Here is a 16569-nt window from a genome sequence, read left to right on the forward strand (position 1 = left end):
AGAACTACAATGTCATAACCAACACCACCACTTGCCCAATCTGGTGTCACTGGCCGATCTTTGGATAAAACGGCCGACAGTAACTTGCAGAGGACTTGTGGCAGTTAGGGAATGTCGACTGACACGCAGGTGCGCAAACAACCATCGAGCTGAAGCTCTTATCCATTGGGGATTGCAATACCGTTCATATGAGAACTTTCTTGATGTGTGGGGATACTATTTGCCAAGTATGAAGTCATTTCGAGGATGTTTGGGCACGGAGATATAAGGGCGACGATCAAGGCGCCACCCTATGCTCGAGCAGGAGAGAAATGTGTGAAACAGAGTGCTTTATCTTTAGTGATTTGCAAAATCGTGTCTAAGGAACAAGGAAAAATATTCTTAATCCTATTATAAGGAGGGCATGCAGTAATAAGCTCCAGCCAACCCTCTCCATGCACGACAGCAGCAACGCCGGCACTAAATGACCATCTCTTGGGGGCATGTTGGAGCCTTCAAGAGCCCGCTCTAAACATTTCAAAGGAGTGTTTAGAGTCCCTAAAAGGCATGGGAACCGGACGAGTGACATAGCTAGGATGGTGATAATGGTAAATTGTTAAAAGGATGAAAATACCCCCTTATTAAGGGTAAAAAGGTAATTCCAAAGAAAGATATGTTTATGACAATTTCTCCAAAAAGGAAAGAATCCCAGAGCTGGGATTGTGCTAAAAAATAAGGAGGCTTATCTGCCTTTTGATCCGGAGGCATGATCATTGCTGAGCCGCATTGATCTAAAAAAGGAAGTACATGATTAAAACACGCGCACCTACCTTATATATCAGGAGTCATCATATAAATATGAGGTCTGAACTGTTACGAGGTAATGACATTACAACACTCAAATCTTTTTTGTTAGCAACATATACCTCCGTTTAAAATATCTATTCTAACTTAGGCATCGGAGGATCATCATCAGGGACGAACCCGACTAGCCTAACCTTTTGTGCTTCAGGTTTGCAGATCCATTCGAAGAATATAAGGTGATCGAGGTTGCTATTCGTGATCATATTTTCGAACAGGATCAGTTTGGCGCCGTTTGTGAGAACGTAAAATATAAACCAAGGAAGCATGGAAGGAGATATGGGAGGAAATATTCAAGGAATTGATACGAATTTGGGAAGCATGGAACGGACTATCCAGTTAACTAGGACAGAACTACAACAATGATGGAGGAGGCTGGACAAAACACAATTGTGGCTTATGAACAGAGAACTACAACACCTATTGAGAAGGAGGCCACGAAAAGAAAGTTATTTGGAGAAAAAAAACAAGAAAAAACATCCGAATGAATGAGTAAAAAGAATGCAGATAGACGTCGGCCTACGCCATCAGAGGTCGGGTCGAGTAGCAGGGATAGAAGCCATTTCAGAGGACCTGCTATTTCGCGAGCAGAAGTAGATGGTGTATCAAAACAAATTGCAATGTTGAGAAAACAAATAGATAAACTCAAAAGGCATGGGGAACTAGTGTCCCAACATAGGAATTCACCCTCCTGTAACCAAATTTTGATTGAGATCGTGACTCCCAACTTCAGAATGTCAGACCTGCCCAAATACGACAGAACCAGAGATCCGCAAGAGCACTTGGCCGCATTTGACCTGGTAATGAACCTTTACGGGCAATCTGGCCCCATTAATGCAAAACGTTTTGTTACTACTTTGACAAGTAAGGCTCAAGAGTGGTTCACCAATATGCCACCTGATAGCATCGAGTCGCACGAACAGCTGATACAAAAATTCACATTCCACTTCGCGAGCAAGAGGAAATAGAAGCGATCTGCGACTCACCTATTTACCATAAGACAACGCGATACTGAAACATTGAAGAATTTCATGGGGAGGTTCAATAACGAGACCCTAGAAGTGCAAGACCTAAGGATAGATATGATGATCAGCATCCTCATTCATGGATTAAAAAAGGGACCTTTCGCATCAGCATTGGCAAGGGGCCCCCCGGTAGACGTTAAACAACTAATGAGCTTAGCCTAGAAGTATATAGACGAAGAAGAAATGAACGCCATGAAAGATGGTGAATGGAGGACTAGTTCGGATCACGGAAGGGATCCTAGGCATCATAGCAGTGGGGCAGATCGGCGACCGAAACACGACCGAAGCAAGGAGCCGGCATATCAACAAAAATATCATAACTACACCCCGTTGAACATGGCTAGAGTGAAAACCCTGATGATGGTGGAGAAGACCGATGTTTTGAAGTGGCCTAGACACACGAGATTTACCCCAGCAAAGAAATACTCTAACAAGTACTGTAGATTCCATCGTGAGAAAGGCCATGACACGGAGGAGTGTTATCAGGTCAAGGATGAGATCGAGCGACTTGTACGCCAATTCGGTATAATAAATTTCTTTCTTTAGTATTTTAAATTTAATTTATTATAATTAAAAAATATTTTTTAATTAAAAATAATTTGATATTATCTTAAGATGGAAAATACTCAGAATACATTAAAATTATACAATTAATCCAGAGAAATAAGTGCAATTATCCGATAGGGTTAATTTAGGGGCCAACTGCGATCCACCCACATAATTAAATGTAGCAAAGTGCATAATTCAGTTTGACACAATTCCTTAGCTTGATTTAATTCAGTTCAATTGGAATAAAATCATGCTATTCTAATAATCACTGCCTCTCACTACTATATTTCCTTCTTACGGAAACCACAACCAATTCAACTTCAATTCACGCTTACTACTTTGTATTTTTGTGACACAAGTTGTTCATGATTTAGGCAAGTCATTTCCAGACAAGAATGTCCTGAAAAGGATGAAACCTCTCCTTGGCTGAATCAAAGGAACCTCATGCCCAGCTCCTCTAACTGTGGCGAATGTCAATCCATCATACACCTCTGTCCATCCCCCAACCTATAAATTTTTCAAGTTCAATGAGCATGGGGTTAGAGCATTTATTTTTATAAAAACCTCTTCGTCCGCGTCGATAGCTCGTGTTAAACACATAGAGCACCAACCTGGCCGGCCCCGGAGTACCATGGATACCATGGAACTTTGATCTTGAGGTTCAGATGGTTTAAGGATAGCCTGGTTGCAGTAACTGGCACAACCGAGTCTGTGTCCCCGCTGCATTAGACACAAGACATTCCCGGGTAAGAAAAGTGGAAAGGTAAATGCCGTAAATGGTCTCTTAAGTTTGTATTTTTTGAACTACAATTTAATTCTTCATTTTCATTTCTTGATTTTGTCGTTCATAAAGTTCATATTTTATTTTATTCTTGTCCTACAGTAAACTTTTCGATGGAGATACCACCGAGTTCTGATCAAATGATATATGTACGTATTTTTAGGAATAAATATGTCAATGATTATATAACTTTTTAAAAACATATATTAACTTTTATGCATGTGGTAAGTATGTTAAATAAAATAGAAAATGTAACAACAGCAACTCTACTGCAATTTTGGTCCTATAATTATAGGTGTTTAGCATATTGGTCTTTTGAAAAATTTTATTTTGCGATTTGGGGACATATTTTGTCAGAAAAAGTTCTAAATCTGCTGAAAAACTACACGTGCAAATCACATGCCGGCTTAAATTTAAGAACACAGATGACTTGCACATTGTGCGGACTTGTTTGGGTTGATTTTCCAAAAAGTTTTCAAATTTTGTAAAATGGATCCTCAAATCATGAATTTACAAAGATAATGGACCAAGAGGCAAGTTTCATTTCTCAAATGACCAAAACGCCAAACACCTACAGTTAAGGACCAAAATCACAATAAATCCTAACAAGACCTGTAGTAGAAATTCTAATCAATCGCAATTCAAACTGCACGTGTATATTCATCTATATTTAAAACCTATGAATTTGGCCGAAAATATTAAGAAATCATGTATAGTTGTACGGGAAATTCTAACATAAATTGAATATGATTATACCTGAACACCCATATTCTCAGTCCAGCAGCAATCAGCTTCTTGTAGGTAGGCAGCATAGAAGCCTGCGAGTCCTTCCAGTTCCTTCCCAGTACATCACTGTAATAATTACGTACATAGGTAAATTTAAGAACTATAATCAATCAACAATCTTCTTCCGAATCATCTTTAATGAACATAAACAAGAACAAATTCACTCTTAAGGCATCCTCCACGCAAAAACATTCGTATACAAATCAGGTCTGGCCAAATCGAACCAATGCATACCTGCAAGCCGTCCATTTATATGGAATCCCGGTAGAATTTGCATGCATGGCCTTCTGCACGTCCGGCCTGTTATAGTACTTCTCGGCATAGTTCTCAGTGCAGGGGTCGTATCCATAAAATCCGGAGCGTATGAGGGTATTCTTAAGCGTCGGAGAAAGCACTGGTTTGCCAGTTGATGCAGTGCATGACGGCGTGTAAATGCTGTAGTGATCGATGTTGCCAAATTCATAGTCCAGGGCATAACTCAGAGCATCATCGCATTTCTCTGAGTATTCGTCTGATTTGAAATTGCAGTTCTTCAGAATGGATTTGTATGTTTTATCTGATATGATAGAGTGGCTCCACCAGTATGTCACGGTTCCGATGCCATCGTAGTAGTGGTCTGTGGCGGCATTTCCTACCTGGATATATGTGTAGTTTATTTTGAGGGATAATTACATTTTTCCAACCGAACGATGGCCGTTGTTACAGTTTTGTATTCAAACTTTTTTGTGTAAATTTATCATTTCAACTTTACGAAATTTTACACTTTACATTTGCAATTGTTTTTTCATCAAGTTTTTTGTCAAATAAATATTAAATGCAGTGCACATAAGTTTAAGGGTTACAAAGAGATCAAAAGTGAGATGTTTTTTTAACTTGTGTGGCCAAAGTAAGAACCTCACTATTAATAAAATTAAAAAAATATAAAAACCTAATGTAATTCTCTCCATAGTTAAGTGATCAGAAAATAGAGTTTAATGCAAATTATTCCTATCAAATTATAAATGTTCAAAAAATACCCTAAAAAAATAAGATATTGTCGAAAAACTCATTCTTGAAAGAAAAAGAAAGAAGCAAATTGCCTCCTCACTTGGGTTTTTTTCTTTTGGCTTTTTCAAGAAGGAATTTTTCGACAATTTTTCTTTATTAAGGGTTTTTTTTAAGAAATATTTAAAATATTATGGGAATAAATTGCATTTAACCAAAAAAAAAAAAGATGAAAATTAAAGTATTGAAATTGTTGAAGTGGACTTACGATGAATCCTTTCAGATTGATGAATGGATGGGAAGAGTTCTTGTTGTAATCATATATTTTCTGTGCTAATTGGGGAATATAATGCCCTGTGGAAGAAGGATAATATCAAATAATTAGCAACTGGGAAATGATTATCCTACATAGACTCCAGTTCCATCAATCCTTGTTAACATCTTTTGCACCTTGACTTATAGGGGAAAATTCTATATATAAAAAAAAAAAAAAAAAGAGAATTGTAGGAGAAAAAGTGGGACAGGAAAAATCAAAATAATAAATTGGGTCGTGTCAGGTTTAGAGTACCATGGATATTGAATTGGGTTCAATGGATTGGATAAGTTCATGATAATAATTTTTGTTCTTATTTAGACCTTCTTTGAGCCTGAATAGGATACGGCCCTATCGCCCCTATCTATTGACAGGCCTAAATAGCATTAAATAAGAAATAGTATTACAATGTTTAGTATTTTATACTACCAGATGGATAAATTTGTTGATACATGAATGCCCATTAATTTGTTGGGTTTAATGCAATTTACCTCTTTGTAATATTGCAATTGAGTAAATTATCTCCCTATGAAAACACTCCCTCTGTATTTTTTAAAGTGAAGCAATTTACATCCCTATCAAAGGAGGTAAATTGTTTTATTTTAAAAAACGCATAGAGACAAATTATTGTATTTTTACAAATATAGAGACGTAAAATTTTTAATTTGTATTTTTACAAATATAGAGACGTAAATTTTTAATTTTTTTTATTGGAGTATAATTTACTGATATATAATATCAAAAGGGTGGCTTGGCTTAATTTACTATGTAGGATTGAATGGATGAATAAAGGGAAATTTCAAAACTACCCTAATTAGTTAAATTTTTTTAGGGTCCCTAATTAGTTAATTGCAACGAAGTAATTGGAATGGGAAGTACATGGACAAAATTGACTTTGTGCCATAATATGTCGGCTAGACTTGTGTGGGATAAAATGTAATTTAATTTCATTAGTTATAATTTTTTTCATACTACATCTCAAAAATTTTTATTTTTAGTTCTCACGTGATTTTTTTCTGTCTAATAATTAACATAGAAATCACAAGAATCGTTCGTTCAAACACGTACTGGACTAACTGCCCCGTGACTTCTCTATTAATCATTAAACAGAAAACTTACGAACTAAAAATAAAAAAAATTATAACTAATGAGATACAATATGAAAAAATCATAACAAAAAATAAAAAACGAGCCTAATTTAAGAGACCGAAAATACAATGTTCCTAGATAAACCTATTCCACCCTCACCAATGGGATAATTCTGGGGTAGAGAGAAATTATTATCTCGGCTTATCGCATCCACATACAGTGTCGGAATATTTGTAACAAATCTATCCGTATTAAACATGAAATTGAATTGGATATCCCATCTTGTTCGACCAGTCTCTTGAAGTGATCAATGTTTTATGATTTTGCAGCAAGAAAATATTTTTTCTTAAAGTTTGGTTTATTAAAATCCAAGATCCAAACACTGGACTAGTATTAAATATGTACAGGTATTCTCCTATAATATTGAAAATAAATAAATTACTTTTTTATAAAAAAAATATAGCAATTCCTATACTTTTTAAGATAAAATAATTTATCTTCCTGTCTAAAAAGGTAAATTGTTTCATTTTAAAAAACATAAGGAGGAAAGTTATTGTATTTTAATAAATAAAGGAGGTAAACTGCTATTTATTTTTCCATAAAGATGTAATTTGCTTATTTACAATATTACGTAAGGGTTGCTTGTAATATATAAACATATATATTATATACCTGCATAACTCTCTCCCGACATGTAGAAGTCTCTATATTTGTATTGCGGAAATCTGGACATCCATCTTACGAGGAAGGTGAGAGCATCCTGAGCTGTGTCGAACACATATTAATGAAAAGGAAACTTTGATGAGTTGTGATCAATTCCTAGGTAAATTACGACACAATTTATTGCTTCACTCATGAAAATATTGAAAGGAACTCTGCATAAATCTACATATATATGTATACCTGTCCTTTTGTCTCCAGAATCTTTGAGATTAGAGCTTGTATTCGTATAAGAGAACCCGACGCCAGCCGGTGATTCAAGAAAAAGAATATTTGCCACTGTAACCATGATAATGTTAATATTAATGGTTCGTGTTCATAATTTACGTCTGTTGTATTCATAAACACGAGCATTGCAAATTTTACATATATTCATAAACACGAGCATTGGAAATTTTACAGTATCATATAACGAGTGTACAGTATAAAAAAAATGATCGATTACATAACACTATTTTGTGATTAATTGGGTCGGACCAAGGTTAATTTGAGGAAAACATTTCCATACAAATATGTTCTCATGTGGTGAAATGAACTCAAATAGGCAGAGAACAATTTAAGCTATTATGTAAAAAGAGCGAACTCATTATCGTGTACTTGGGATAATCATACACATTTCTACAAGGAAGCGCATTCCAAAATTTAGGCTAAACTTCATTTTATCTCTGTATTTTCCTGAAATATCTAATAATTCCCCTATATTTAAAAATAGACTACAAAGACACCCTAGTTTAATAAATTCAGCATGAAAACCCCCCTTCTGCTGCTCTATTCTTCGACCTGCCTATTTCGACTAGAGGAAGAAATAGAATAACAGGTCCACCTTTTCTATCCTCTCTGAACTAAGAGCTAGATGTTAGAGTTAGGAGTTAATGAGTTAGTTGTTTGAGCTTTGAGCTATGAGTTAGCAGTTAGATGTTACTGAGCCCAGATTTGGACCTACGAGTTCTGAGTTGATCTACTGATTTAGTAGCTTCTTTTTTCTTCTTTATCTCTTCTGATCTTGGATTTGTAGTTCCTTTGTTAAGCTGTAAATATTTAAGAAGTTAGTACAAGAAATCTAAGAGTTCCCAAATCACTAATAGAATCTAGCTTCCCCGACCCTCACAGGGGCGAGGGCTGCCTCTGGTCTGTTCATCACTGGGAAGGAGCTTTTCATATTAAAATCATGATTGGCTAGTTGTTTGCTAGGGCCTGGAATTCTTGTTGCTAAATCTACTAGTTTTGTCCGGCGTTGTGCCCAAAGGGTGAGTAGGTATTTGAATTGTAGCTAAATTGAGGGGAGAGAGTGATCCTTAGATGAGGAGAATGAAAGCTAAATGGTACCAAGGTGTTACGCGCAAGCAAGAATAGCCCCTCGGAAAAATGCCAACCTTTGACTCGCCCCCACCCCCAATTTCTTATGTCCTAAAGTTAACCAAATACCATATTCCTCTATCTTTCACATTCCATATTTCTTATCATGATTTTATCCTACCGGCTCCTACCTTCTTACCTATTGACCGCTCATCTCCACGATCCCTTCATAAGGTCCTTAAAGAGCCCCTTCTTCCAGATAATATCGCTCTGTCAAGCTCTTTCTTTCTAGATGTCGATATATAAACCAACAACTGTGTCTTTGTTAGGATCTTGTTGTTGACAGATATCCTCTAGAAAGCACTGTTCATTTCTCTCTGGTCAATCACTCAAATCGCTAAAGCTTGATGTAGAAACTAACAGAAAGTGGGTTGTAGGTGTGAGCGGTGGAGAGTGGGGTGGGGGGAGGAAGGGGTCAATTTTAAGTAATAATTTATTTTTATTATTAGACATATCATATATATTTAAAATTGGTTAAAAATAAACTTTTAATTATTTTATAATTTTAAGATCTAACAAGTAAAATAAATTGATTAGATCTTATGACTTTTAAAATAAAAAAATAATATATAATAAGTAAGGACATAATAGTTTTTCTAAAAAAGAATTAACGCAGTTAACTGAATTTAATGGTGAGGGAATGCGACCTACGTCTAAAAAAGTAAATTATTTTTTTCTTTAATCTATTTTTAAAATAGTGGAGAATTTTAAACAGAATTTTCAAAACATATTATAGTTTTGCTATTTGTCCAAAAACTTAATTTATTCAAGTGTTTTCCGATATTAGGATGGATTGCTGCATCTCAATGTCAGCAGAATTAGTTTAGAGGGCGACATGGCCTCATTGCAAATGAGGATTCAAGGACAGTGTTAAAAGAAAATTCCTGGCGAGTTGGGACAGATGAAAATCCAAGGAATCCTGTCCAAATATACGTATATATTTCTCAATAATTGAAGCCCAACAGAAGGGAAGAAAGGCGACTCAAAAAACTTTCCTAGCGGACTTGGCTAGAAATATTTTTGAAAAAATGCAAGCAAATACTGTTATATGTAGGATGTGCAAAATACTCTTTATGAGGAAAAAAAAAATGTAAATTATCTCTGTGTAGTTTTAAAATGAAGTAATTTACCCCTTCAGACGGGAGGTAAATTATTCTATTCTAAAAAAATTGAGGTAAAATTGTTACTTTTCTCTTTGTAAGAGAATAATTTGCTCATTGACAATATCACACTGATAAATTATATTAAACTTAGACATACAGTAGAGATGAGGCATTTGAGAGGTGAAATTAAACTTCTACTCCTATAAAATAAAGGTTCAATATTTTTTTATCCTAGATCTGTTTTACGGAATTTTTTAAAATAATTTAAAATTACAAAAAGCTCGACGCATTTAGTGCTATGTTGTATGGAATTTTCAAAATAATTCCAAGTTTGAGAAAATTGGAGACATTTAGTCCCATAAATTCCGTAAAGAAGATGACCAAATATATCGAGCTTTTAAAATTTTGATGCCATTTTAAAAATTTTGTAAAGTAGATGACTAAATTTGTCTAGTTTTCCTAATATTGAGACCATTTTAAAGATCCCACAAAATATAGAATTAAAAGGATTGAATTCTTTATGCTATAGGACTAAAAATATAATTTTTCCCATTTGAAACTTATGAAGAACACAAGTTCGTGCATGCCGAAAAATGTAGGCAAGTCGCCACCGGGTCAGGCCACTTGGACTCAAAGGGGAAGTCAAGAGCCGGTAAGAGCAAATATTCTAGGTCTAATTGTAATTTTCATCCTGAGAGTATAAGACTCAGTTATCAAATCAACTTTTTATGGGATTAAAATTGTCGAATCCCCCATACATATACATACAAGATGAAAATTGTGACTGAAATGACATAATGCATGTGAGTAGATACATGAAAAATCATGTGTGTTAGCATTATGAGATAGTTGAGGTACCTCTATTCCATGAGTATTTATTGAGATAGAGAGATGAGGCATCTTTGTTAATCCGAAATGGGCCTATCTCTTCCGATGCTCCATACGCCACCGATGAACATCCGGGTCCTGCATGCCCACCCCAACCCTATCAATAATCCACATATGCATTGCTGGTTGTGAGGAACTTTAATGCACACATGGTGAAATAATTGAGAGGGGTCAAGTACATGCACAATGATGCAAGTTGGTTGTGCATTAATCGAAAAATTACATTTTTGATCTCGTAGTCGATTAGGTTCTGTACACTTTTTTATTTCACTGCTTACGAGAATTTTTTAAATAATACGTTCCATAATTTTAGAAAATTCTTATTTTCAAATGCCCTGCTGACTTTTATTAGAAAATTAACGGGAAAAAATCACGTAGCCATTTTCCTTCATTTTAAAACGATAACGATTGTGTAACTTGCGTATGATTTTCTTCTGTCAATTTTTTAATAAAAGTTAGTAGGAGGACTGGAAATTAGACATTTTACAAATTATAAGGCTTTTTTTCGGAGATTCCTAAACAATGGAATTAAAGATGTGTTAGGTTTAGGCTATGAGAAGAAAAATAGAACTTCCCCATCATTAATATATAGGGTGAATAGCAATTTACCCCCCTGTAATATTGAAAATGAGAACATTACCCCCATATGAAAAAAATATAGTAATTTACCTCCTATACTTTTTAAAACGAAGCAATTTACCTCCTTATACAGGGAGGTAAATTGCTTCATTTTAAAAATCATAGAAGGGTAAATTGTTGTATTCTAAAATATACAGGGAGGTAAATCACTATTTTTTTTTTCATAAAGGAGTAATTTATTCATTTACAGTATCACAAGGGATTACTTGCATTTTTCCCTTAATATATATGTTAAATGAGTGAATGGAGTTGAGGGTCCTCCAATGTTTTAGGATAATAGCAAACAAAAAATACGAAATTTCACACACACACATAAACACAGGTGTAGTTCCACTGCCGAGAAGCCAATGGACAAAAAAAAATACAATCATTAATTCTTATATAATGGATTTTAACATAGTCTCATCACAAAAATAGTTATTTTTTTGTCGAAATTCATTTCCACACCAATAGGAAGGATGAATTCCAATAAAAATAGATTAAAATCAAGAAATTTAAAATATGCATGATTAAGATATTATTCAAGAAAGTAAAATGATAAAAACGTTAGCAAAAATTTGCTGATTATAATGATAGTCCCAATTTTAAAAGATCACATGAAATTTGTATGTATTTTTTTCTTATAGGGTGAATTCGACAAAACAAGAACTAAAATTACAAAAATTGAAAATATATAAGATCAAAATATTATCGTACAATACTTAAAAACAAAAACACAAAATAATTTAACTATAAAACCCAAAAAATCATTTAAGCTTATATATATATATATATATATATATATGCAGCAACCTACCTACCATTCATCAGTACAGTAATGAATAGTATGAATCTTGTTCGTTTTTCCAGCAATTGTCTCTTTTTTTTTAAGTAGTCATATTCAATTAGAAAAAAGTACAAGCAACTCTATTATGATATTATAATAAATAAATTATTTTTTTAAAAAAATAGCAATTTATTTATTTATATTTTAAAAAATATAGTAATTTATCTTTTCTGTTTTTTAAAATGAATTAATTTATCTTCTTTGATCGGAAGGGAAATTGCTTCATTTTAAAAAAGCACATAAAATTAGATTGCTATTATTTTTTCATAGGGCATAATTTGTTCATTTGTAATAGCACAGAGAGGTAAATTGCATTAAACCCTATTCAATCATTAGTACACTCGACAACCCACTATTAAATACTTTCTAAAAAGTTAGTATATATATACTACGAGAAGATATGATGCTAGTGACAAACTATCAAGTGATAATTTTAAATTTATTATTAATAATATATATTGTCACTATATAATTATTAGTGACAAAAATATGTGTATAAAGTTATCTTTAAATAAAATTAGTAACAACATAAAATCGTGACAACTATTAATTGTTGTCACTAGTTCATCACTATACATGAATCACTAATTGTATTTAGTGACAATTTTGTGCACATTTTTTTGTCATTAACTCATGTTAATAACAATTTTTACAAACATAATAATTATTATTAAAATCATGAAATTTCTTACTATGACAAAATACTGACACTAAATATTTATAATTACACGTGCATTTTCTTTTATTTATTTTTTAATTTAAAATTTAAAATATATTTAAATTTTTATTTAATAATCGATGGATTTTGATCAATTTAAGGTCTAAATTTAATTAATACAATCGATGGTGCAGATTTTATCTAATTCAAATTAATGCTTTAAATTTAAGTAAATAAAAATAAAAATTATATATATAAAATTAAATTTAAGTGTATAGTTTTATAATAAAAACTATTTATTTATATATATAGCCGGTGGGAGGAGGAGGAGGCGACGGTGGCCAGCGGCGGGACAGATCTGGGCGCAGGGGGAAAGGAGCAGGAGGGATGAGGGGAAAACAGCGGCGGAGTGGGGGAGGGGGAGGAGGAGGAGGGGAGGGGGACGGTAGTGGAGTGGAGGAGGGAAAGGAGGAAAGGGAGACGGCAGCCAAAAGGGGCAGATCTGGGCGCCCGGGGGGGGGGGGTTATCTAGGCACAGGAGGGGGAGGCGGTGGCGATGACGGCCGCTTGAAGACGAGGGAACGAGGAAGAGGAAAGGGGGGCGACAGGGAGAAGGAAGGGGGAGGCAGCGGCAACGCGAGGGGAGGGGCTGGGGTCGACGGTGGGAGGGGAGAGAGATGGCGGCGGAGGGCTGTCCAGCGACTGGACAACGAGTAAGAAAAGATGTATATATGTGTATATATTATTTTATATAACTAAATTTATATATTTAATATATTCAATATTATTTTTATAAAATATATATGTATTAATATATTAAATTAAATATATATATAAAAAATAAAATTATGTTCAGATGCACATAGGGCGCATGCAGTATACCGCTTAACCTAGGAGTATTTTGCACTATTTTTTATAACACTGGATGATAAATGACACTTTTTGTTCTTAATGTGCTAATTGTTTTAATTGTAGGCCTAATTACCAAATCTAATTTTAACAGGACTAAAATAGCCATCCATATAGTTAGGTGACTAAAATTACAATTTCCCCACATATATATGTCATTAGATATTATGTTATGATAAATTACAATGAGCTCCCTTGACATTAGATATACTTACAATATCTTCTCGTTGTTTGAAAAATTACAAGTACCCATTGATTTTGATAAAACTGTGTAATCTTTGCCTGGAGGTTTAGAATTATCAATTTAGCCCTTGCCATATTTTCTCAAAAAATATCCGACGAGGTGGATAAAAGTTTTTGGAAAATTAAAAAGTTAACCACTTAATCCATACAAAAATTTATTTTTTCTAAATAAAATTATAATTCATAATCCATAAGAATATTTTTGTCAGGTTAACACACAAACTGAACTAAAACCTGACGTGGACTGATAGATCCGACTAGTTGTTAGACGGTCGTAAAATCAGGAAGAGATGATAAATTTTCAAACAATGAGATGATATTTGTTACTACGCCAAATATTAAAGGAGCTCGTTGTAAGTTATTCGATTATATTATTAATACATAGAACTATAAAAAACTTAAGGACAAGGCGAAAATTGCATGAAATAAAGACAACTTTGTTGTCTTTTAGATTACATAGGCGTGGGCATATAGATCGGGAATGTGGGATATATTACAACCATAAAGTTGGACAGTGGCATCGCAGGTCGAAAGTAACATGACTTGACTTAGGTTAGATGCATACAAAAACTTATTCTCATTCTCTATCATTGTTTGAACAAACATGTAGAGACGAAAAGCCACAGGCCAGCAGTCATAACTGGCAAAAAGAATATGTCTTAAGAGGCAGAATGTACACAAGCACAAAAATACACACGCAGTGTTCACGAGCACCTAAAAGGGTCTTCATCTACTGCTTTCTGGTACAAGAAAACAACTTCCCTTTCTGCCTATGAAGGTGACACTTGGTACCGCTGCATTTTTATGACTACATTGCGAAGGGTTTGCCAGCGTGCGCTGGTGGTCGTTACATAAAGTTGGTTTCATGGCCGACATGGGTAGTAGGCACGTGATGAGAGCAACTTGTAAAGGGGGCTAACACGTGCCGTGCCATGCTGAAATATATAGTTTTTTTAAATAGATTAGGTGTGGTGTTATGGATTCCAATGTCCCTTGGATTGAGGGCACTGGTTGTAAAGATTGTATCGATTTATTTGTTATTAATTTTTTAGGGATCATTACACTTTTCTTTTCTTAAGATTTGGTGATTACATGTAAACTCTCTCTAAATTGGAAAATTACATAGAGCATCTTTGAGGTTTGCTTACATCTAACGAATAAGTTCCTCAGTTCGTAAAAAAATTATTGAATTTGTTGATATTAATAAAAGAAAATAAATGAAAATTGATATTTACTCTTGATTGACTTATTACTGACTTATTGGATGTCATAATTCTTTTTCAAAATAAACTACCCCTATAACGATGAAAATACCTCCTCACATGTATCAACGCATGCAGAGGTATGAGGGTAATTTGATCATATTAGAGTTTATTTGATCTGTAATAAGTCAATCGAAAATAAATATAAATTTTTCTTTTCTGATTTTTAAACAACAAGTTCAGTGAATATCGACTAACGGACGATTTATTTGTGAGACGCAAGCAAACCTCGTAAATACTAGATGTAATCTTTTTAAATCACAAAAATTTTACGTGTAATTACACCAAACCTCACCTAAAAATAGAAAATCAGTAACAAAGACACCTTTTTGCCTATATATGCAAGTTTTGCTTAGATGGGATAGCTTCTACTCCTTAGAATGAATTCAAGAACTAGAAATTGACACCAAACTACCAAATTAAAGAGGTTAGGTTTGGATAAAATCGTTGCAAAAAAACTAATTTTTGCACCATAAAAAAATTATTTGTCATAGGTAAGAGCCATGGTAAAAACATTTGCCATGACTTTTAACGTTTTAGCCATCATTGCAAAAATTATGAGTAACAACAACTACGTGATCGTGACCAGTGATTATTTGCTATTATTATTAATTATGACAATTAACTATGATTAAATATTATATTTCTTGTAATGCAAGTAAAAAGAGATAGACAACCTAACTAGCAACATTAAACCACATAAATTCATATGCATACATATCCATCTATGTCAAAACTATGTATGTTCAATATGAATAACATGTGATATATAGCGAAAGAAAAAACAAAGGAAATAAAGAGAAAGTATAGATATATGTATGTATATATAGCATACCTCCATTGAGCCAGAGAACAAGAGGTTTTGTGTGGGCATTACTTGTGGCCTCAGTCAACCAATAAAAGAGGGCACGGCCATCTTCATCATTCACAGCGACGTAGCCGGAAAACTGAGAGAAGCCCACCGGAGGCTGCCCCGGCAGCTTCGAAATCCGGTCCATCTCTTGATCTTTTGGTACTGCAAAAATGCTGGGAATTGAAGAGAGAATGAAGCAGCAGAAAACGAGACGTACTTGCACTGCCATTCTCTCTCTCTCTCTCTCTTCAAAAGAAAATGTAGCAGTAGTCTTAATAATAAACTTTGCAAAGGAAAGTATGAGAGTAATTCAATAGAAAATTAGGAAGGAGAAAAATGATGTAAGAATGATGGATGGCATTCAATTCTCTGTGCCCTTGTTGCATTAATATCCTTGTCGAAGTCTGGTCTGAAATGTGGACCTCATTCTCACCCATCACTCACTCTAGGTGTATGTAATAGAGAGCGAGAGAGAGGGGTGAATGGTCCAGACTCCAGATAAGGGAATGTGTGTGCTCGCGCCCGCCTGTATTAACTCTTTGAGAAATAAAATTATGCGGCAGGCAGTTGTGTATTAAAAAGTCTAAGACAAGAGCTAGAGTCCTCCGGCTCTACTGTCAACCACGATAATTTATTTTTTAAAATATAATAATTTATAATTTTCAAGTAACAATACTAAAAACTTTGAGAAAAACGAGCCAAATAATAATCGAAACTCTCAATAGATGCTTTTATTGATTAAAAA

General features: G+C 34.2%; 1 protein-coding gene across 1 annotated transcript; it reads right to left on the reverse strand.

Annotated features, from left to right (window-relative positions):
• Positions 1 to 2555: 2555 nt before the first annotated feature.
• LOC105166333 (serine carboxypeptidase 24) lies at positions 2556 to 16345 on the reverse strand. The gene is made up of 9 exons (XM_011085647.3): positions 15807 to 16345; positions 10405 to 10512; positions 7271 to 7366; positions 7040 to 7132; positions 5234 to 5319; positions 4216 to 4616; positions 3952 to 4047; positions 3026 to 3134; positions 2556 to 2921 (listed from the first exon to the last, which is right to left on the reverse strand). The coding sequence occupies exons 1-9, from the start codon at positions 16051 to 16053 to the stop codon at positions 2778 to 2780; spliced, it is 1380 nt and encodes a 459-aa protein (XP_011083949.1). The 5' UTR covers positions 16054 to 16345; the 3' UTR covers positions 2556 to 2777.
• Between the last annotated feature and the right edge of the window lie 224 nt (positions 16346 to 16569).

Source organism: Sesamum indicum, linkage group LG7 (genome assembly GCF_026168435.1).
Source record: "Sesamum indicum cultivar Baizhima isolate 11 linkage group LG7, ASM2616843v1, whole genome shotgun sequence".
NCBI classification, from domain to species: domain Eukaryota; kingdom Viridiplantae; phylum Streptophyta; class Magnoliopsida; order Lamiales; family Pedaliaceae; genus Sesamum; species Sesamum indicum.